This window comes from Neovison vison, chromosome 7 (assembly GCF_020171115.1).
Source record: "Neovison vison isolate M4711 chromosome 7, ASM_NN_V1, whole genome shotgun sequence".
In the NCBI taxonomy this organism is placed as follows: domain Eukaryota; kingdom Metazoa; phylum Chordata; class Mammalia; order Carnivora; family Mustelidae; genus Neogale; species Neogale vison.
The window spans coordinates 25,691,408-25,715,852 of record NC_058097.1 but is presented as its reverse complement, the minus strand read 5'-3'; the positions used below and the strand labels follow the sequence as shown (position 1 = coordinate 25,715,852).

The 24,445-nt window shown below is 37.4% G+C and overlaps 1 protein-coding gene, 1 non-coding gene and 1 pseudogene across 7 annotated transcripts in view; all 3 read right to left on the bottom strand.

The window, feature by feature from the left end:
* The window catches only part of CNOT1 (CCR4-NOT transcription complex subunit 1), a 111,670-nt gene that overhangs the window by 31,048 nt on the left and 56,177 nt on the right, over positions 1–24,445 (bottom strand). For 2 of the 6 annotated variants that reach the window (XM_044256030.1, XM_044256033.1), the window contains exons 14-22: positions 23,014–23,133; positions 21,430–21,552; positions 21,081–21,232; positions 7,883–8,033; positions 6,489–6,690; positions 5,057–5,203; positions 3,596–3,720; positions 2,852–3,138; positions 1,674–1,752 (exon numbers count right to left, since the gene is read on the bottom strand). In XM_044256030.1, coding sequence (XP_044111965.1) covers positions 1,674–1,752; positions 2,852–3,138; positions 3,596–3,720; positions 5,057–5,203; positions 6,489–6,690; positions 7,883–8,033; positions 21,081–21,232; positions 21,430–21,552; positions 23,014–23,133 — 1,386 coding nt within the window. The remainder of the gene's footprint in view (positions 1–1,673; positions 1,753–2,851; positions 3,139–3,595; positions 3,721–5,056; positions 5,204–6,488; positions 6,691–7,882; positions 8,034–21,080; positions 21,233–21,429; positions 21,553–23,013; positions 23,134–24,445) is intronic. The other 4 variants (XM_044256032.1, XM_044256035.1, XM_044256031.1 and 1 more) reach the window with 2 other exon arrangements.
* On the bottom strand, positions 7,447–7,582 carry LOC122914878. Its single transcript, XR_006385942.1, has one exon. It is a non-coding gene; the product is annotated as a small nucleolar RNA SNORA50 (small nucleolar RNA).
* LOC122911393 lies at positions 16,285–17,272 on the bottom strand (annotated as a pseudogene).

Here is a 24,445-nt window from a genome sequence, read left to right as displayed (position 1 = left end):
ACTTTAAATTGGCTAAAGGGTGCCTGAATGGCTCATTAAGCATCTGCCTTCAGCTCAGGTCATGATCCCAGGGTCCTGGGATAGTCCCACATCAGGCTCTGTGCTCAGTGGGGAGCCTGCTTCTCCCTTTCCGACGCCCCCTGCTTATGTTCCCTCTCTCTCTGCCTCTCTGTCAAATAAATAAAAATCTTTTAAAAAATAAACAAATAAATAAAATAAATTGACTAAGTACAGAAATACAAATAACCTTTCTCTGACCCTCTAACTATCTTGTTATAGGAGGTACTAAGAATCACTGCTTTGTGTGATCATTTCCAGGCCACCTCTAGTCTCCACACTCTCTAGGTCTATATTCCCTAATTCCAAACACATTTCTCATCTTAGCCTTACAAAACTCTGCTTTCCTGTACTGTACTACAGTAATGGTATATTCCCCCAAACCCCTCACGTGAATGAGTAACACTTGTGGCTTCCCTCCATAGATCTTTTAGGTTAACCCATCACAAAAACTCTGCCCTCCTACAAACAAACCCAGCTGCACTAGGTGAAAACACTGGACTAAATTCTAATAAAAATTAAAAGTAGATTCATAATCTGATCTTTTTGATTTGTGTAAATATGACATTATAAAGCCTTTTCTCTGATTTATAATAAATCTTAATAAAGATTAACTTTCTTGTTCTCTATAAGCAAGGTTTTGACCAAAGATAAGACAAAGGTATGAATACTAACCAATTAATCTAAAATCAATCACTAGAACAAAACTTACAAATTTCATGAATAATCACATAAAGTGGCTTATAACATATAACATCTAGGGACACCTAGGTGGCTCAGTTGGTTGAGCACCTGACTCTTGATTTTTTTTTTTCCCCCCTTTTTTTCTGACTCTTGATTCTGGTTCAGGTCATACCTCAGGGTTGTGGCACTGAGCCCCACATCAGGCTCCATGCTCAGTGCAGAGTCCACTTGACCCTCTCCTTCTGCTTCTCACCCGACCCCACTCACATGAGCACTCACACTTTCTCTTTCATAAATTTAAAAAAAAAAAAAATCTTTAAGAAAATGTACACTATCCCAAGTTTATTTCCTCAGGGACTGCCTCCTTTTTAACAAGTACATCAAAGGAATCTAAGCAGGTGGTAAAAAGACTATATATTTTTTTAAGTTATCTCTATACCCAACATGAAGCTTGAATTCGCAAATCAGGCAGAATTTTTTTTTATATAGGACTTTACTTATCTGAGAGAGAGCATGTGAGCGAGGAGGGTAAAAGAATCCAAAGCAGACTCTACAATGAGCACAGAGCTCAGTCCTGAGATAATGACCTGAGCTGAAACCAAGACTCTGATGGTTCAACTGACTGGGCCACCCAGGTATCCCATGCAATAATTCTTATTAACAGCAGATGATGTCTATACTTTAATAGCAGTATCAGGCTAAAATAACTGATAAAAGCCTTTATTAAATGAAGCAAAACCACTGCTTAGAAAGTATCATCCAAAAAAAAATTTTTTCATGACCTATTATTAAGCTGCAAAATGAGCAACAAATAGTATGTATGCTTATATAATGCCAATCATTAAGAAATCTTAATGCCAGTCCCAGAAAATCCACAATCAATCAAAGTAAGCTCTCCTACTAAAGAGATTTTAGGTATTAAAGACACTTACCTCCTGTAAATGATGTGGAAATTGCATAAAGTGACTGATAGAAGCCAAGTGCTGACAATACTGGGGATAGTCCTTCAATCTGCCAACAAAAACATTCATTCATTCATTCATCACCTCATGTACAAACGGAAGCAGCAAAATTAACAGATTTTCGTTCAACTGCTAGTCTAGGCCACTTGCCCCATTCTACCTAAGAAACACCTACTTGAAGAGATTGCCAATTAAGAGCATGGAAGTAAGGGAGAGAAATATCTATGAACTTCTTTTTACATCAGAAAACAGTATCCTTTGTTTTTTAAAGGTCCTATTTCAGTTAAAACTTGACTACAACAAGCCATTAAAATCACTATCTGGGAACAATTTCAAATGTTCATTAACAGCTAAATGGAAAAACAATTCACAGTTAATCCATACAGTAACACGGTTAACCAATACATACATAATCAATACAATAAAAAGGAACTACTGAAACATACAGTAAAACAGATTAATTTCAAAAGCATCAGCCTAACTGTAAGAAGTCAGACTCATACATACTCTCCATGGTTCTGCTTATAGAACACTAGGAAAACTAGAAAGAAATCAGATACAGGATTGCCAGGGGTCAAAGAACTACAAAGGGGAAATAAGAGAACTGCTTAGGAGTAACACATTTTCAAGATCCTGATTGTAATAGTGGTTCTAAATTCTGCAAAACTCAAAGTACTGTAATCTAAAATGGTGCCTTTCACTAAAGCATACTTAAATAAACAACAAAAACACTATGTCAATTTACACTTTTCGTACCACTTATCTGATAATTGTAAAAAAACTGTTTTCACTTCCTCCCCTTCTACTTCATACAGATGTTAAGATACATATAATGATGGGGCACGGCAAGAATTAGTTAGTGAGTTATTATTTCTTTTTGTATTAAATAAAGATGCTTCCAGGGTGCCTGGGTAGCAGTCAGTTAAGCATCAGAACCCTGGTTTCAGCTCAGGTCATGAACTCAAGGTGGTGAGATCAAGCCTCATGTGGGGCTCTGTTCCGCGCAGGGCTTGGTGTGGAGTCAGCTTAAGATTCTCTCCCTCCCTCTCTCTACTCCCCTCCCGTTCTCACATGCCCTCTCTCTCAGATAAATAAATAAATCTTTAAAAAAGGGAGATCGATGCTTCATAGGAAACCTATTCACTCACCTATTTTTAAACCTATCTAGTGCAGCAATCCCAAAATAATACATTTTAGAACCAAAAGGCTTGCGTAAGGCTTCAAGAACATATCGCAGGGCCAGACCTAGTGCCATGTAAGTGACCAGTCCTTTTTCAATTATCCCACCAAATAGGCAGGCTGTTATATGTAACTCTTTATCAGGGTACTGGGGGAAAAACCGATATTCTTCAAACAAGTTCCTCAGCATACAGTTAAAGACTTCTCGTTCCCTCTTTATGGTAGAATCTTTAAACCTCTGTAACATTTCTAATACCTAGAAAAGGCAAGACAAAAACAAAACACGCATAAAGGAAACTATGATGAAAGCATTCCTTAAATATTCTTCAAAGAACTGTTAAAAAGAATATATTTTTAAAAATAAAATCTTTAAGGTCGGGGGAAACTGGCTGGCTCAGTTGGAAAAGCATGCATCTCTTGATCTTGGGGTTGTGCATTCGAGCTCCACATAGGGGGTAGAGTTCCACACTGGGTGTAGAGATTACTGATAAGAATAGATATACCTTAAAAATAGATATATGATATATAGATAATCTTTAAAAAAGGATTCTTAATCAAGATATTTAACAATATACTGAGCCTGAGATGAATATTAAATCTCAAAGGGTATACATACACATACCAAAATACTCTGAGCTGAATTTCTAAAAACTTTGAAAGGGGATTTAAGATTTATATAAACCATCAAGTATTAGAACATCCTAGACACTTACCTCATCAACAGACATAGTTGGATGTGGTGGGTGATTATATATTCTCTGAAAATAGCTGTTTGCTTCATCATCTATTTCTTTACTAAAGTGCTGATTTGCCTCTGGCCACACCTGAGACAGGTCCGCTGTTAGAAACAGAAAGGCAACCAGTGGGCATTTAAGCCTTTTCCCCAATGGCCCACTTTTATACAGAGAGAAAAAGAGAAAAATACCCTTTTAATCTTAAGGGGAAAAAAAAATAAAAGAAAATGAAGAAATTATTAAGTGGTCAAAGATCAATATTCAAGTATTTTGCATACATATAAAAGATTTTAACAAGTGCCTTACAAATGTAGTTCTACCTTAGTATTTTACCAAACCATGAAAGTTCACTACATTCAAATCCACACTGCACTTGTCCTTAACACAACCTCACTTGCCATTAACAAGTCTTTACTACTTTATAATAAAAATGACATCTAACATATAAGAATTATCAATGCATGTGCATTAAGACACTGATGTAAACACAAAGCATGCTACAAAACATATCATTCAGACAAGCCTTTCACACTAACGTTTTCAAGTCAACTGGTATACTTTCAAATCCTATATAATGAATATCTGGTCCCAACAAGGGGATTTATAGGTAAACGATACCTACATCTTTACAAAGAGGACTTTTGACTTTGAGAATTAACTTACTAAGGAGGTGGAACTTTAAAAGCTGTCTTCCAAGTTACATCAGATGTGTCATGCGATGATTATTACATGTAAGGCTCTATATACCATAAAGCTTTAACCTTAAAATAAACTGCCTTATATAAAACTGTCAGGCTGAAACAAAAATTTGAAATTCTCATAGCTGCTCCTGAATTGTTTACAACAAAAGAACACCACCGGGGCGCCTGGGTGGCTCAGTGGGTTGAGCCGCTGCCTTTGGCTCGGGTCATGATCTCAGAGTCCTGGGATCGAGTCCCGCATCAGGCTCTCTGCTCAGCAGGGAGCCTGCTTCCCTCTCTCTCTCTCTCTGCCTGCCTCTCTGTCTACTTGTGATTTCTCTCTGTCAAATAAATAAATAAAATCTTTAAAAATAAATAAATAAATAAAAGAACACCACCAACACATTTTTAGAATAAGTGAAAGATTTATATACATACATTTAAATGCTGAAAACGGCTTTTTACTGTATTTCTTACTTTTAGAGTAACAGCCCTAAAAGATGCTACCTCTTATTAACCATCATACTGTTCTAACAATCCACATCAATGGTGGGGAGATAACTCAATTTTTTACTTCAGTAACTCAAGTTAGTCAATTAATTCCCACTGACCTACAAGGCACATCAAACAATCACCCCTACTAACAATATGTTAAGTCAATTTTTTTGTCCACATAACTGTAGGGGCAACAAACTGGAAATCTAAAAAGCTTTATGTACATCAGTCACACTTCACAATCACAGACAACACTACCACTTACAAGGTTTCATCTTACTCTGCTGGAATGTAGGCTGGTTCAGTCCAGAGGTGCCCAGTTTCCTCTGTACAAAAGGATCGTTATTCACTGCAGGGAGTCCAAGAGCCCCAGTTCCTATACCAGTCAGGCTGCCTGTGCCAAGACCACCTACTAGAAAGAAGGAACGCAGCCAGAAGTCTTATCATTACTCATATTCTTTACTTACATCAAAGATCTAGGTTTTTATTTAGAAAGACAGTGTGTTTGTAAATTCACTTATAACAATATTTAATTTTATACAGATCGAAACTAATAAAAGTAGATAAAAATGGCCAAGGTGGGGCATTGGGGTGGCTCAGTTGGTTAAACACCTGCCTTCAGCCTAGCACATGATCTTGGGGTGTGATCCAGCCCTGTGTCAGACTCCCTCACAGGGAGTCTGCTTCTCCCTCTCCCTCTGCCCCCACCCGTTTGTGCACACACACATGCTCTCGCTCTCAAATAATCTTTTTTAAAAAAAGGAAAACACAAAAATGTCTTCAGCATATAGAATTATTCATTTATTTATATTCTTAATAAGACTAATATAGAAATCTTTAACTGTACATTCTCATAGGTGATATGCTATATAAGACAGTCAAACTAAGAGGAACTGGTTTGCTTTTAACGCTGATTGAAAACTAAAGAATTTCATAGTATCTTCCAGTTAGCATGAGCCAGGACCTGCTTATTCCACTCAACTATAGCCAACAGAATTTATAAGAAGGCTTTATTAAGGAAATTAATTTTGACTTAAATAAATCAACAATCAGGGCTAGAACCATACAAAAGAACTACTAATCAGGTTACAGAGTCATCACATTTTCAGTCCTATTTTTAGTATATGTGCTGCCGAAGCGAGCACCCATTTTCAGTCCTTAAATTTTGGTACACTGAAACTTATACCCTGAAGATAAAAGATGCAGATAGCTTAGGAGGAAACAAATGGGTACAGGAGAGGGAAAAAACTTAACCTTTACTTCAATATAAAGTTCAAAGCCAAAACATTTGAAATAACTAAAAAAGTTTTAGGGATTAACTATCATTTTCAAGGTAGGTGAGGTATAACGAAGCAGAACATATACCTGAATCTCCTATGTGAAATATTTTCTACCTTTATTATTTACTGAATGATTCATAAAGCTATGAATTCTTTATCTGAACCTCCATCTTTCAGAATGTCAATAACACACTTGTTAAGGTCTATATTATCACTTGGTAAAACAGAATCCTTATAATCTGAATTAATTAATATTATAATAGTATAGTGTTCTCTTCCCAGCTTTGAAGAATGAAACCACCTCACAATTTAAACAGCTTTCATTACAACAGTGACTCTGAACACCTTACCCTACACTAAAGCACAATGATATTTACAAATAAATCTGCACTCTCATCCACCACTGCTCCCCCTTACCTGGAAGCTGTGATGAAAGTCCTCCAATACCACTGAAAGCAGTTGTCTGATTTGGGGTTGAAAGGGGTGGAAATGCTTTTGCTGGTGATTGAGGGGTACTGAAGGCAGAACCCAAATTTGGAGGAAAACCCTGCATACTCTGGGTATGAGGGGCAGCTGAACCACCTATACTAAGAGATGCCATTCCACCAAGAGGGTCAATCTAAAGAAAAACATTATAAAAATGAATTAAACATACTTTAAGAACATACAGACATATGATACAGGTAAAGAAATCTTTAGCTCTTCATATGCTTAATCAGTAAACTGCAAAACCCCAAGCAATCGTAAGACCTAAATCCTCAAATCAAGTCAACTGTGCTAGTCTTTTTTCTTACTATATCAGAGTAGGTTTCAAGAGTTAGCCTCTAACAAAGCATCAGAGCCGTAATGAGGGATACAAAACTTCAAGAATAACATTTAAGATGAACTGCCCTGCAGCCAGCACTCAGCAGTGACACAAGGACAGTTGTTAGGTCTTCAAAATTTCCAATAAGCCTCTTTATACAGAAAGAATCTCTCAAACTACATTATTTAACTTTCAACACAAAAAACTTAGCAATCAGAAATAAATCTTTCAGTCAAAACAAATAAATCTACTCAAAATATGAAGATCTTGAGGGCTGGACGAGATCAGCTCTAATTTAGAACAAACAAATAAAAAACAAGGTAAGCTATTCACCAAAAAATCTTTTAAAATATCTGTAACTGCATTTTCAAGCTTCTTTGTTTGTGTCATTATTTCAGACGTTCATGACATAGTAAATGATACACAAAATGCCTTTTATAAAGTGGCCCCTGAAGAATCACTAAACATTCTTTTCTTAAACCCCAATCTGCCAATCAATGCAGATAAAAAGAGAAGTGGAATATGTTGCTCCCAGAGAGAAGGGGGGTGGTTGGCGTCAGGGAGTAACTTATATGTACCTTGTTTTTAAAAGAGCAGTTCAGTTGAGAGCTGAAGAGCCCCAGTTATAACAAGTCCTTATGCTCTAGCACTGTTGCTTGGCCCGTGAAGCTACAGACAAGACACATCAGGTTCAAAGGCAGTGCTTATTTCTCAAGTCTAAGTTACTCTTATTTTAAAAAGAAGCCCTTATCATTTACCTAAATGAATTGTTTTGTACCTTTCCTCTCAGAGTCACGTTCCATTTAATGATTAAAGTCTATCCTCAACTATAATGCCTATTTATGGATCTCCTTTAAAATGTAGTAGTGGATGCTAAACATGCAGGTATCTATAAGGTAATAAATTTAGACAAATTTTCATTTGAAAAATTACAAATGAGGTAGAAGTTTATTCTATTCCAAGTCTATTAACACACACAGATGTACCAGTTGTAGCATTCATTTACCTGAACGGGAGAAATGGCATCTAAGCTGCTAGCACTAGGAGGGCGTCCTTTTGGCATAACTCCAGGTGGAGGCTGTCTGGCTTTGTTCATAACATTACTGCAATTGGCCACCATGGTAAGGATGGTTTCTGATAACTCCTGAGAAACACTCCTAACGAGAGAAGAGAAACAAAAAATATCACTTAGTCAGAACACCTAAAGAAACAAACCTGATTTTCTTTTTAAGTAGGCTCCATGCCCAGTGTGGAGCCCAATGTGGGGCTTAAACTCACAACCCTGAAATCAAAACCTGAGCTGAGATCAAGAGTTGGATGCTTAACCAAGTGGGCTACCCACCCCATACCTAATTTTCTAATAAAGAATACCTGACAGAACATGTGCCTAAATTTCCACCATACCCCATTCTTTGAATCCATCATTAAACAAGGGTTTTCTGAGCAATGGCTCTCTCGTGGAGATACCTAATTTATACCCTTGAAACTAAACCTTTTGTATGGTACAACAAATGTATTTTAAAAAACACTCCAAGAAACATTACATATACTCACCCATTTTGCCAAAAATTATGCCCAAACCTGAATATAGCAAAGCCAACAGGTAAGAAAACTCAATACTAGTTTCTCATAAATACAAAACATTTATTTAAGTATAGATAAAAATACCATATACATGTAGTCACTACACCTGTCAAGCACATAAAGAACTGATTCCTAAAATGTCAAGTAGGATAAATGTTTAATGAAAAACCCACCTTCTCATCTTAAGGTATCACTGCCTCATAAAACTGTAGAAAACCCTTATATTTCTAAACTCTACACAAACTTGATTCTGTCTTTAATCTTTCCTCCTAAATTCAGAATATTACTACTGCCATCAAGAAGTAAAAGAAGTCAGGGCGCCTGGGTGGCTCAGTGGGTTAAGCCGCTGCCTTCGGCTCAGGTCATGATCTCAGGGTCCTGGGATCGAGTCCCGCATCGGGCTCTCTGCTCAGCAGGGAGCCTGCTTCCCTCTCTCTCTCTCTCTGCCTGCCTCTCCATCTACTTGTGATTTCTCTCTGTCAAATAAATAAATAAAATCTTAAAAAAAAAAAAAGAAGTAAAAGAAGTCAGTCAGAGAAGACCATTATTTCATGTTTGGGAAATGAAATATAAAACTGGACATCAAATCACTACAGTACAATCTACAAAATTCTTGCTTGAACCAATATGAAAGGCACAGTGGCTCCAACATGGATTATGAATTTAAATGAACAATGAGTTGGGGTTTTTTCCATCTATTAAAGCAGGAAAGAAAAATATTAACAGATCATGGAAAAGAAGAGGGAGATGTCAAGTACTACAAGTGTGAGTTTACTTATTTACTTTAGTACTGTTAATTTCCAAAAGATGCTGCAAACAAAGACATTTAAAACAGAAAAAAACACGACTAGCTCTCTCTAGCCTCTATATATCTAAGTTCAAATGCCTACTCCCATGTAATTAAAACTTCATGGACATACCAGTGTGATCTCTTAGATTACCAAATACTCCACTAGCAAGGCTATGAGGAAATAGACATTTTCACTGCTGGTGGTTACATAGAATGAAAAACTTCCTAGGGAGGGAAAATTTCCAGTAACTAATAAAACTATACATGCATTTCCATTTATTCCAATAGGCTCTGCTTCTAACGGTCCCAAATACACACTAGCAAAGACAATGGCTGCAAACACTATTTACTGCAACACTACTTATGATATATAGCAAAAATAATCAGAATGTCCACCCATCAGAAACTGGTTTAATAAAGCACAAACATCTACTCAATGAAGTACTATGCAGCAACTACAAGTAATAAGAAAGCTCTTTGATTCTATGGAGTAAACTGTAGGATACCTGATCAAATGAAAGCATGTTGTAATAGAGTATACAATACTCTCCCTTCGCTGTAGTAAAGAGGAAAATACACAAATACTTTTTTTAAATGCAAAGATAACCCCCAAATATAAATGAAAATGGCTGGGGCGCCTGGGTGGCTCAGTGGGTTAAAGCCTCTGCCTTCGGCTCGGGTCATGATCCCAGGGTCCTGGGATTGAGCCCCACATCGGGCTCTCTGCTCCGCAGGAAGCCTGCTTCCTCCCCTCTCTCTCTCTGCCTGCCTCTCTGCCTACTTGTGATTTCTCTCTGTCAAATAAATAAAATCTTTAAAAAAAAAAAAAAAAAGAAAATGGCTACCAAACAAGAACAAGGTGGGGGTAAGAGCCACAAAGATCCCTCTTAGTTAAAAAAAGAAACCATAACTAACTAACTAAATAAATCATTCCAAAGACATCTACGCCATGGGTTAATGGCTTATTTGTGGAGTATAAGGAATAACAAGGGGGACATGGGGAGATGGAGAGGAGAAGGGAGTTGGGGGAAATTAGAGGGGGAGACAAACTATGAGAGACTGTGGACTGTGAAAAACAATCTGAGTGTTTTGGAGGGGCGGAGGGTGGGAGGTTGGGTGAGCCTGGTGGTGAGTATTATGGAGGGCACGTATTACATGGAGCACTGCATAAACAATGAATGTGCATAAACAATGAATTCTGGAACACTGAAAAGAAATTTTAGAAATAAATATTCAAATAAATAAATAAGAAACCATTCCAAAGACATGTATGCGATCGGTTAATGGTCTCCAACAGTAAATAATGATCACTATGTTGCAATAAATACAAAATGCCTTCAATTTTAAGACACAATATTTTATGTATTACACAAAAAGGAAATAAACTAATTTCAACTGTTAAGGCATCACTAATGATATGAATCATTTCAGATATTAAAATATTAAACAGTGGGTATCTCAGATTGACAAGCTATGGTTAATTAAAATATTCCTTATTATTTGGAAAAACTTTCTTATATTTGACATGATTTCAAACTTAAAGAGACCAGAATATTATTAGGGATTCCCGTAAATGCTTTACTCACCAATTAGTTACATTTTGCCCAATTTGTTTAGCCAGTCTTTCTATACTCTCCTCCAAGTGTATGTGATGACGTTATCTTTTGTCCCTAAATACTTCACTACGTTTATCCTAAGAACAAGGACATTTTCTTATAGAACTACACAGAATAATATATATCAGGAAGTTTAACACAAATAAATCATATTCAAATTACATCATTTCCACAAGATACTTCACTGCTATTATTCCCCTGCATCATGATCCAATCCACTGCACTGCTGTCACCACTTATTTGAACTAGAGAAATTCATCAGCTGTTACATGTCTTCCTCCAACTTGATTTTTTTAAAAAGTTATTTTATTCAATATCCTTTGACTTGAGTTTGTCTGATATCTTGTATTTTAGATGCGCTTGTTGCAGGACTACCACATAAGTTACATTATATTCTTCTCCGTGCATTTTATTTTTTGTTTGTATTATTGTTTTAAGTAATCTCGATATCCAATGTGGGGCTTAAACTCAAAACAAGAGTCAGATGTCCCTTCGGTGCATTTAATTAGGAGACATATGATATAGAAAACTGGCGATCACTTTGATCTATAAATTAATGTGGCATATGCCAGGCTTCTCCACTGAAATGTTACTTCTTTCCCCCTTTGTTATTATAAGGTAATTTGTGGAGAGACACTCAAATTAGGTGATTGTCCTGCTCCTCAAACATTCTTTCACGACTTTTAGCAGCCACTGAAGTTTATAACTCCATCATAATTATTTCTGTATTTATTAACTAAAAAGAACTTCCCTTCTTTGGCATTTACATGCATCATTAAATTCTTCAACAAGATAGGTTCTTCTAATACAGCAACAAAAGAAATTAAAACCTGGAGTTGGGTAAACCACCTCCTTACAAATAAATACAAAACATTTTATCCAGTTTCAATATGCCCTTATTATTTCCAGTATTTAATTCCAGTTTACTTACTTCCAGGTGGATTACAATGTTCAAATGTGAAAGGCAACATTCTAAAACTAAATTTTAGAACATTTAGAACTTACAGAGCAGGGTTTCTCAACTGTTGCACCATCAGCACTATGGAATGGATAATTCTTTGTTGTTGGGAGGCTCTACTGTGGACTGTAAAATGTTTAACAGCAACCCTGGCCTTTACCTACTAGATGGCCTTAACACATTTCTCTCTGCTTGTAACAATCTATAACAATATCAAATAACTCTGAGGAAGGAAAATACTCCCTGGCTGAGAACACCCAGTTAGGGATATATGTGTGCAAATTTCTCAAGAAGCATAGAAAAGCAAAATAAAATTCAAGATCTATATGGGATAGCTTAAGAAAACAGGACTGGAGAGGAAGACAAAGTTAGCTCCAAAAATGTTACCAGTTAAGCTGCACAGTAGACTCACAGGTGTTTATTATGCTTCAGAAATTACAAAATATACACAGTACATAAGCAAATGGTGAAATGAAAAGATCTCCAAATATTCTCTACTCTATAAAAGCAACTAGAAAAGTGGCAAAAATTATCAGAATCAACTATATTAGAACTCTTACATATATGATACATAATATATATATGCTACATGAACTCTTGATATAGAACAATCCGGAAATTTTTATTCCAGAAAGACTGAATCTTGGTAATAAAAGCTTTCCGGTATCTCAATTTGCTTTACTTCCATGCTGTCCCCTCCGGCTGGACAGCAACCTTGAAAACCTATCATTACAGACAAAAACCAGCAGCCTGACAGTCACAGGACAGGGCTCAGAACTGGACTGAGGCATCTCCAAAGCCTCATCCTCAGAGAACCCTGTGAGACAACAATGGCAAGATTATCTCTATCTGACCTAAGAGTTGGCCAAGCACAGCCTTTTCCCTCACGAGATATTTGTTGATACATTTAAAGGGAACTGTTTTAATTTTCTGGCTGCCTAGGGTGGAAGATAACAGTTTGAGCAATTAAGAGGTTAACCAAAAAACTTAAAAGGAAAATCTGGGGAATAAGATTCTCATGGATGAAATGGAGAACTCTAATTTTCCCAGAGAATCAAGAAGTCCTTGGACATGTATTGAGCAACGCCAATATGTCAATCTGTGATATTACCACAAAAAGACCTAAAATGGACCAAGCTCTTACCTCAAGTTCATGTTCAGGCTCTAAGAAGGAAAGGAAATAAAGGCTAACAAGGACTTGTCAAGTGATTAGTGTTAAGATGTGCCCCAATATGCACACACACACACAAAAAAAACCCACAGGAAAAGGAGTAACTTGCTCATTCTGGCATTTAAGAAAATCACCCAATCATGATCTCAGGGTACTGGGATCCAGCCCCGCATTAGGCTCTCTGCTCAGAAGGGAGTTTGCTTCTCCCTCTCTCTCTGCTTGCCTCTCTGCCTATTTGTGATCTCTCTGTCAAGTAAATAAATAAAATCTTTTTTTTTTTTTTAAAGAAAAGAAAAAAAAAATCACCCAAGTCTTAGCTGATCACCAGCCTACCCAATGTCAATGGTCTAAGGTGACAAAAAAGAATATGAACATGACACAAACAGTTCCAAAAAATCTCTAAATGAAAGAAAAAAAAGCAACAAAACAAAAAACAGAGGTGGGGGCGGGTGCCTGATTTCAAGAACTCAAACATTATTTTGACTTACCAGTTTCCAACCACAAATTACAAGACATGCAAAACAAAAACAAAAACAAAAACACAGTAAAGCATGGCCTGCACATAGCAATAAAATGCTATCATCAAAAACTGTCCTGGGAGGGGCTCCTGGGTGGCTCAGTGGGTTAAAGCCTCTGCCATCAGCTCAGGTCATGATCCCAGGGTCCTGGGAAAGAGCCCCACATCGGGCTCTCTGCTCAGCAGGGAGCCTGCTTTCTCCTCTCTCTGTCTGTCTCTCTGCCTACTTGTGATTTCTATCTGTCAAATAAATAAATAAAATCTTAAAAAAAAATCAGAATTTATTAAGAAATTCTGGTGGGGTGGGGGGTGGGGGGTGGGGAGAGACTACCTGTCCTGAGAAAAAGACATGCTGGCCTTAGTAGACAAAGACTTTAAATCACTTATTTCGGGGCGCCTGGGTGGCTCAGTGGGTTAAGCCGCTGCCTTCGGCTCAGGTCATGATCTCAGGGTCCTGGGATCGAGTCCCGCATCGGGCTCTCTGCTCAGCAGGGAGCCTGCTTCCCTCTCTCTCTCTGCCTGCCTCTCTGCCTACTTGTGATTTCTCTCTGTCAAATAAATAAATAAAATCTTAAAAAAAAAAATTTTTTTAATAAATAAATAAATAAATAAATCACTTATTTCAATATGTTTCAAGAACTGAAGTAGGGGCACCTAGGTGGCTCAGTGGGTTAAAACCTCTGCCTTCAGCTCAGGTCATGATCCCAGGGTCCTGCAATCGAGCCCCACAAAGGGCTCTCTGCTCAGCAGGGAGCCTGCCTCCCTCTCTCTGCCTACTTGCGATCTCTGTCAAATAAATAAAATCTTTTATTTCAAATAAATAAAATCTTTTATTTTTTTTAAGATTTTATTTATTTGACAGACAGAGATCGCAAGTAGGCAGAGAGAGAGAGGAGGAAGCAGGTCCCCCACCAAGCAGAGAGCCCCAGGACCCCGGGATCACGACCTGAGCCGAAGGCATAGGCTTTAACCCACTGAGCCACCCAGGCGCCCCTAAATAAAATCTTAAAAAAAAAAAAAAGAACTGAAGTAAAGCATGTTGAAAAGAACTACAAGAAAAACTTTAAAAAGGTGCCCTTCAAGGGCTGGCTGGCTGGCTGAGTTGGTGGAATATACAAAGTCCTGATCTCAGGGTTTTGAGTTTTAGCCCCATGATGGGTGTAGAGATTGCTTAAAAATTAAAATCCTATGAGGGGAGAGGGGAAGCCCAGATGGCTCTGTCAGTTGGGAATCTTACTCTTGGTTTTGGCTCAGGTCCTGATCTCGGGTTGTGGGAATGAGCCCTACATGGGGCTCAACACAGAACCTGCCTGGATTCTCTCTCCCTATCCCTCTGCCCCTCCCCCAACTTGAGCATGCTCTCTTTCACTCTCTGAATTAAAAAAAAAAAAAAAAAAAGATGTTCCTCAAGATAGAGCATCTAGAAATTATTATTTCTTGGGGCACCTAGCTGGCTTAGTTGGTGTGCGTGCAACTCTTGATCTTGGGGTCATGGGTTTCAGCCTCACACTAGGTGTAGTAACTTCTTTAAGTAAGTAAGTAAAATTTTTAAAAAAGAATTCTTTTAGAGTTGAAAAATCCAATAACTGGGGGGCCTGGGTAGCTCAGCCAGTTAAATGTCTCCCTTTGCCTCAGGTCATGATCCCAGAGTCCTGGAATCAAGACCTGAAATGGGCTGCCTGCTCAACAGCAGATCTCCCTCTCTCTCTCTGCTGCGCATGCGCTCGCTCGCTCTCTCTCTCTCAAATTTAAAAAAAAAAAAAACCTTCAAAAAGAAAAAATGAGAGAAAAGAGGAGGAAAGAAGAAAAGAGAAAAGAAAAATGTAGTAACGGCCAACTTCACTACAGGTTTGCAAGAACAGATTCATGCAGGCAAGAGAATCCAAGAATCTGAAGATAACTAAGATTATCCAGCCTGAAAACGTGAAAAAAAAGTGGAAAAAAATAAACTCAGAGACAGGTGGAACACTACCAAACGTATCAAGACACATATAATGGGAGTTCCAGAAGGAGAGGAGATGGAAAAGGGGCAAAGAGTATTTGTCGAAATAACAGCTAAAAAATCTCCTGAATTTGATGAAAACCATTAATCTAGATTCCCAAGAAGCTCAACAAACTCCAAGTAATATAAACATACAAGGTCTAAACCTAGAAACATAAACTGGTGAAAGAAAAAAAGACAATGTAAGCAGATTAATGGCAAGGAGAAGCAATGTAGTGCATACAAGGGAGCCTCAAAAAAAATAACAGCTGATGTCCCCTCAGAAACTATGGAAGCCAGGAAGCCCTGGGATGGCATATTCAAAGAACTGAAGGAAAAGGAGTAGCAATCAAGAATCCTGTATTATAAAACTACCCTCGAAATACAAAGGAGAAATTAAAACTTCCCCCACTTAAACCAAAACTGAGAAAATTTGTTCTTAAATAATCTACCCTAACAAGAAATAAAGGGAATCCTTTATGCCGAAATGAAAGGACACTGCACAGTACCCTGAGTTCACATGAAACAAGTAAGACCACCATCACAGTGACCTAGATAAATATAAAACACAGTGTGTGTTTTTTATTTTTTTATTTTTATTTTTTTTAAAGATTTTATTTATTTATTTGACAGGCAGAGATCACAAGTAGGCAGAGAGGCAGGCAGAGAGAGAGAGGAGGAAGCAGGCTCCCTGCCCAGCAGAGAGCCCGATGCGGGACTCGATCCCAGGACCCTGAGATCATGACCTGAGCCGAAGGCAGCGGCTTAACCCACTGAGCCACCCAGGCGCCCCCAGTGTGTGTTTTTTAATTTATATATTTTTAATCTCTTACTTGATCTTTCTTTTTCTGGCTTGGTAAGTTTATTATTGTCTTTACCTTAAAAATCTTCATAGAAATTAAGGTTTGGTTTATTAGCTCTCAGTGGCCTGCTCCTAAGCTCTGTGAAAGTTTGAGTTCTTCTGTGCTACCGCATCTTTCTTCAGGGCCAAGAGAATTTGGGACAGTTCCACCTATTCTAACTTCTTTCTTAGGCTCCTTCTCAGAGACTGGATTCTCTCACATCTCCACCATGTTTAGAATTACTTTGTTCTTTATATATTGACAAAAGTGTCTTTTCTTTTCTTTTTTCTTAAAGTAATCTCCATACCCAGTGTAGGGCTCAAACTTACAACCCCAAGATCAAGAGTCAAATAAATGCTCCACTGACTGAGCCAAGCAGGTGCCCTGAGAATTGTTTCATGTCAGCATCTTCATTATCTTCTATTTGGTAATGCATATAATCTACAATGTTCTGACCCATATGCTTCCGATGTACTTCTGCACTGAATTCCTTGCTTTCCAAACCAGGGAATCATTTGGTACCATGAGGGACAGCAAGCCTCCATCCGCAGGTCCCTTGAGGGCCACAAAAACTTTATTTCCAGTAGCAGTTGCGGCCAGCCCTGCATCCAAAAAGCAGGTGAAGACACCAGGTTGATCGTCAATGCTTTCCACATTGTATTCATCTCCAATCACCTCCACCTGGCCTTCACAGATCTTGTCTATGCCAAACCTACCTAAGGCCAGTAGCAGACCAGTACAATATGCTGTAGCGTAATTTGTCAAGCCAGCCTTCACACTGTACTTTGGAAGTTCATGAGCATAAGCTGCAAAAACAATCATATCTCCTTCTATACTGGCATAAGCAATCTGACAAATGATCCTTCTGTTAGCTACTTGAACTATCATTCTATATCTGGATGTGTTGTACTTAATTTTATCCTAAATTACCAAGTGTTTCTGAGCATAATAATCAATTATACCCTCTCATCTTCTAACATCTATTTGGTATCTCTTAAAGCAAGACTTTCTCTTGACAGTTTTAACAAACTCCACCCTGCAGAACAGAGAACAGCGTCCACAGCTTGCCAGAGACCTACTTCTGCTTGATTTAATTACCGCACAAGGTAATAATTATTCCTTTTTTGATGATACCACTCTGTAGAGAGGTGTAATCTAACAATAGCAGCCCAATGAAGGAGAAAGAGGACAGAGCTATATGAGTAAATTTTTGCATTCTATTGAAATTCAGTTGGTATTAATCAGAACTAGGGTGTTTTAAGTTAAGATGTTAATTTTAACAGGTTAACTACAAAGGGAAAACATAACTCAAAAGCATATATTCAAGGAAACAACAAGGGAATTAAGATGATATACTACAAGATATCTGTTTTAACAGCGAAGGCGGCAGTAATGGAGAAATAAAAGAAAAAAAAGACATAAAATATACAGGAAAATAGAAATGACATGAATAAATTACCTTATCAGTAACCACATTAAATATAATCACATCAAATACTCCAATTAAGAGATAATCACATGGATTAAAAAAATAGTAATAATCCAACTATATGTTTTCCAGAACTGACTCACACTTTAGATTAAGACATCTATAACTTGAAGATAAAAGATGAAAAAAGATACCATGCAAACATTAACAGAAAAAGAACTACAGTAGCTCCACTAATGAGAGACAACATGTAGCCATAAAGTAAAAAATTAAAAGGAAATAAGAAAGGATTTTATAATAATAAAAAGGCCAATCCTTCTTACAGGAAGACATATAATAATCATAAGCATACATACCTTTAAAAACAGAGCCCCCAAATACATGAAGGGAAAACTGAAGGGAGAAATAAACAACTCAAAAATAGTTGGAGGCTTCTATACTCTATTATCAATAACTGATAGTCAGCAATACTGTATTATATACTTAAGTTGCTGAGAGACAAGATCTTAATTGTACCCATCACAAAAAAAAAAAAAAGAAATGATAATTATGTGGTGTGACAGGTTAGCTAACACTATTTTAACTGTATACTGCAAAATATAAATGTATCAAATCAACACATACACAAAGGACACAATGTCAATTATACCTCACTTAAAAAAAAAATAACAACGGAAAGAACCACAGAGCAGTTAAACAAGGAACACAGACTTCAACAACACTATTAAACCAACTAATCCTAACAAACATACAGAACACCCTACCCAACAGCAGACTTTACACATCCTTCTCAAGGGCACATGGAAAATTCTCCAGGATAGACCCTGTTAGGCCACATGATAAAACTCAGTAATTTCAAGAGACTATAAAATCATGTAAAGCATATTCTCCACTCACAACTGAATAAAACTAAAAATTAGTTAAGAGAAACTAGGTATTCCCAAATATATGAAAATTAAATATAACAAACTTTCATGGGTCAAAGAAAATTACAAAATACTTTCAGATGACTTAATACTAAACTTAAAGCATTTCATAGGTGGAAATTCAAAGCCATAAACACCCCAAATTAAACAAGAACAATCTCAAACAGAAAATCAAACTGTTCATCTTAGTAAATTTTAAGAAGTTCAAACTAAACACAAAATAAGAAGCTGAAATAAATGGAAAAAAAAACAACAGATTAAAACGAAACCAAAAGTTGCTTCTTTGAAAAAGGTTAACAAGACTGACATACATTTAGCCACAATGACAAGAAAAGGGTGGTGAGGGAGGAAGGAAATAAAGAAGAGATTCAAATTATTAAAACCAGGAACTGAAAAACGGGATTTTACCACCAACCTGAAAGAAATGAGAAAGAGTATAAGGAGACGGTATAAAGGAACAAGATGGGCAAACTCCTAGAGAAGTCAAAAATAACCAAAACTGATTCAAAAGAGGAAAAAAAAAAAAATGAAAATTTCCCTAGGGGCACCTGGCTAGCTCGGTCAATAGATCCATGTGAGGGCGCCTGGGTGGCTCAGTGGGTTAAGCCGCTGCCTTCAGCTCAGGTCATGATCTCAGGGTCCTGGGATCGAGTCCCGCATCGGGCTCTCTGCTCAGCAGGGAGCCTGCTTCCCCCCTCTCTCTCTGCCTGCCTCTCTGCCTACTTGTGATTTCTCTCTGTCAAATAAATAAATAAATCTTTGAAGAAAAAAAAAAAAATAGATCCATGTGACTCATGGTCTCAGAGTTGTAAGTTCAAGGCACCACTGAGTGTACAGATCACTTAAAAATAAAAATCTTAAAAAAAAAAAAAATCTGTTTACATCTGTAACAAGATACAGAAGCTCAGGACCAGACGGCTTCACTGCTTAATTCTACGGAACATTTAAAGAATTGACACCAATTTTTCTTACAACAATTTAAAGAGGAAAGGGAAAGAACATGTATCAATTCACTGCATGAGGCTATTATTGCCCTGATAATCAAAACCAGACAAAACAGAAAACCCCAGAACAATATCCCTTAGGGACACAGACACAAAAACCCTCACTGAATACTAGCAAACTGAATTCAGCAACATATTAAAAAGTAGTATACACAAAGACCAAGTGAATGCAAGATTTTTTAACATCCAAATCTCACTTAATATGCATAACAAAATAAAAAAACAAAAACCACACAATCACCTCATGAGATACAGACAAAAGCATCTAATAAAATATCTTCATGATAAAACATGCAACTAACTAGAATTAAAGGTAAGGAAACCTCAACCTGAAGGGTATCTAAACCCACAGCCAACATTACACTTAATGGTTAAACACCTTCTAAATTCAAGTACAAGACAAGAATGTCTGCTCTGGCTATTTCTATTCAACATCAGACTGCAGGTTCACTGTAGAAAAAAAAAAAAAGATGGGAAGGAGAAAGAACTATTCATGCCATTACCTGACTCATACAAAAGAAACTATACATACAACAGAGGAAGATTAGGACTTATACACTGAAAATGACAAAACATCACTGAAAAAAATTGAAGACCTAAATAAAATTCATGAATCACAAAACTTAGTATTATAAGATGGCAATACTTCCCCAAATGATATAAAATTCAATGTAATTCCAGTGATGACCTTCACAACTTTACAAGAACTCATATGGGAGGGGTGCCTGGGTGCTCAGTGGGTTAAAGCCTCTGCCTTCGGCTCAGGTAATGATCTCAGGGTTCTAGGATCGAGCCCTATATCTGGCTCTCTGCTCAGCAGGGAGCCTGCCCCCCCACCGCCTGCCTCTGCCTACTTGTGATCTTAGTCTGTCAAATAAATAAGTAAAATCTTTAAAAAAAAAAAAATTCATATGGGAATATAAGGGACCCAGAATAGCCAAAACAATCTTGAAAAGGAACAAAGTTAAAAGGATTCACACTCCCCAATTTCAAAACTCACTGAAAAGCTATAGCATCAAGATGGCGTGGTCCTGGTTTAAGGATCAACATGTACAGATCAACAGAACTGAGAATCCAGAAATAAAACCCCCACATTTCAGGCAACTTTTCAGAACACAATTCGAAAGAGAGTAAACAAATGTGTTGAGACAACTGAACATCCATATGCAAAGCAATGAATCTGAATCTCACCTTACATTCATATACAAAAAAATCAACTCAAATGGATCTAATACGTATTTTTAGTATAGCACTTTGGATTTAAAAATGACTGGATTATCTAAGCTGCTGTCACTTTTAATCATTCAACCCCTCTTTCCCCAAACAATTTACTCATATAATCCAATTCCAATACTAAACAGTCCTATGTAAACATACTCTTCTTACCCTGCACAAGCTTGTAAACAGGCCAACATTGTCGCCAGAGTTTCTGGAGGAAGTTGAGCACTTTTGGGCTGATCTTTCTCTGGAGCAAGTCCACCCAAAATAGAAGGGCACCGTCTCTTTAAAAAAGTCATACATGCCTGGATAAAAGGCTCCTAGGAAAAAAAAAATCTTTGAGTTTATGTGAAACTGATCTTAACTGCTTTGAGACTTAAGATAAATTGTTTTCAGATTAAAGACTATTAAAAGACAGTAGGACTAAAATCCACAAAATAATATCTTCATTGCCACTGTTTAACTAATTAAGCCATCAAAATTTTAAAGCAGTAATAAATGGACAAATCCTGCTTACTCCATGCTCTCGAATTTTATCTGTGAGCCACTTATCAAGTTTGAGGTATTCACGACGTGAAGCAAGTGCAGCAAGGTCAATAACAAAGGCAAATGGAGTACCATTTAGCAGCATTGACAAGGCCTAAAACAAAAGAATATCAGAAACTTTAAGTCAGAATGCCTGGATGGCTCAGACAGTTAAGCATTACAACTCTTGACTTTGGCTCAGATCATGATGTCAAAGCAGTGAGAGATCAAGCCCCACAGCAAGCTTTCCATTCATTAGGGAGTCTACTTGTGATTTCTGTATATCCCTCTCCCTCTGCCCCCTCCTCCCCCTTCCCCAACATGCACACATCCTCTCCCTCCAATAATCTTTTTTTTAATTAATAAATCTTAAAGAAAAAAAGCCTGTTAAGATAAGCAATTAAGTATCTTTCTCTCATTCTGTTCTAGTCTCTGTTCCCTGCTTTTACTTTCACAAACAAGTCTAAATAAAACATACTGCTAATATTTTCTTGGTCATCATTTTTTAAGCAGCTTAGTATAATTAATTGGGGATATCAGTTTTTACTAAAAATAAGATCACATTTCAAAGGTGGACAAACACATGACTTTACCCTGTGCTTCTGAAAATAACTCAACCTAAGTCAGAGCAAGACACAATGCATAAAAAACAATCAATACTCCATTTTTAAAAATTTAAACTCAGACTTATTCCAACCTAAGCACAACTTCAACACCAGTACTATGCACCTACTGGTCAAAGACATCAAGTGTCAGACTACTTGTCAAAAGATACCATGAATGCTAATAAAACTTCCAAAAGGGTGAAACCCAACCAGTTTCCCCACAAATTATATCTAGCATACTACATGAAGTCAATTATCACTTGCTTTAAAATAGCCTTGCAACTATCACAGAAGACAAAACAAAACTCAATCAAATGTACTAAGAACTGAAAACATTTTTTTCACTTTTTTACAAAGATTTTACTTATTTATTTAAGAGAGAGCAAGAAGTAGGGATGGGGGCAGGGAGACAGAGGGAGAAGCAGACTCCCCATTCAGCAAGTAGCCCAACCCAGGACCCAATCTCAAGACCATGACCTGAGCCAACAGCAGATGCTTAACTGACTGAGTCACCAAGGCACCCTCATTTCTTACCTTTCTAAAACCATTTTCCTTCCAAACCCTTTGTACTTACCAAGGCAAACTGTAAATATCAACCTAATCTAGCTAAATACTAGTTAAATTTGAATTATTCCTAAGGCATCTATGTTACATGAAAAATGTTTTCTGGGGTGCCTGGGTGGTGCAGTCAGTTAAGCACCCAACTTGATTTTGGCTCAGGTCATGATCTCAAGGTCATAAAACCAGCCCCATGTCAGCCTCTACACTCAGCAAGAAGTCAACCTGATTTTTCTCTCTCCCTTTGCCACTCCCCACTTGCCCTGCCCCACCCTTGCTCATACTCCTCCTCTCTCTCCAAAACAAATGAATCTTTATTTAAAGAGCTTTCTTTCCTCAAAAAAAAAAAAAAAAAAAAAGGCTTTCTTTTCTCATTAATAAATAAAAGTGTTAGCCTGTCCCTCCAAGCTCACCTTCAAGTCCTGGGCCACATCAAGTATTCGAGACAATTTGGCCTGATCATACTGCTCCCCTCGCATGTACCATTCTGCCATCGCGTGCATAATAAGTTGGCGGATTGAGGGAGACTGTCCCTAAAAAAAGAAAAATGGGGGTTACATATCAGTACTGCTAAACATTTTCATAGGCACTACTGCAAACACCCGGCTAATCTAATTTGCTATGTATATGTAAAATTGAGGTGTATCAGTGCAGACTTTAAGTTCAATCCTCAAGCAGTGATTGCAGAGACATTCTCTGTAGGAAAATCAAGTTATTTCCAGATCTTCCAAATGAAAGCCTGTCCCTAAACCTTGGGTCATACAGTCATTCAGTAAAAACTTATCCTATAAAACATCTGCCAATACATTTTCAAACAGAATAGAATACAATGTGAACATGAGGATACATCAAATCTGTATAAATTCCTTATTATTAAATTATAGAATTACTCGTCTATAAGCTTTTAAAATTGGTTTAAGGTCATCATTTCTCATGTTGCACAGTGTAGTATTCCAGGAATGGTACTCGTACATTTTACAACATCTAGCTATTTTCACAAATGAGAATGTTCGTTTTTCTGTAATTATCCAATTTTCTTTATTTCCAGAAAACAGCCTGGCTTTGAGGACTGATCTAAAGACTTGCAGCTGAATTAAAGAAATTAAGTTGGAATTTAGTGACTAGTTCTCAGAGAAGGAATGGCAAGGCAACTGCTATCACTATACCTAAATCACTTTCCAGTTACAGTCCTAGAGCGACAGAAGATCCAAATCAAACAAGGTGTGAGGAGATGCAGCTCCTTTTGGTCTGCCCTTTCCACCTTATACCTGTGGTGATAAAGACCTAAAAATACCTGGCCTGCAAAGCTTTTGGATAAATGCTTGTTAAACATTCTGTAAACTCTAAGTTTACCATATAATTTGAATCTAAAAATGGAGGGTTGACTGAATAACATAGAACTAAACTTAACATTTTCAATATAAATGGTTCATTAACAAATTTTCTTTTTAATTTTTTAAAGATTTTATTTATTTATTTGACAGAGAGAGATCACAAGTAGGCAGAGAGGCAGGCAGAGAGAGAGAGGAGGAAGCAGGCTCCCTGCTGAGCAGAGAGCCCTATGCGGGACTCGATCCCAGGACCCTGAGATCATGACCTGAGCTGAAGGCAGCGGCTTAACCCACTGAGACACCCAGGCGCCCTAAAGTCTATATTCTTTCTGTGTGTGAGTACTGAAGAAAAAAATAGCCAAAAAAAAAAGGCACTAGAGCGGAGCCCTGGTGACTCAGTTGGTTAAGCGTCTGACTCTTGGTTTCAGCTCAGGTCATGATCTCGGGGTCAGGAGACTGAGCCCTGTGTTGGGCTCCACAATCAATGGGGAGTCTGCTTGGAGACTGTCTCCCT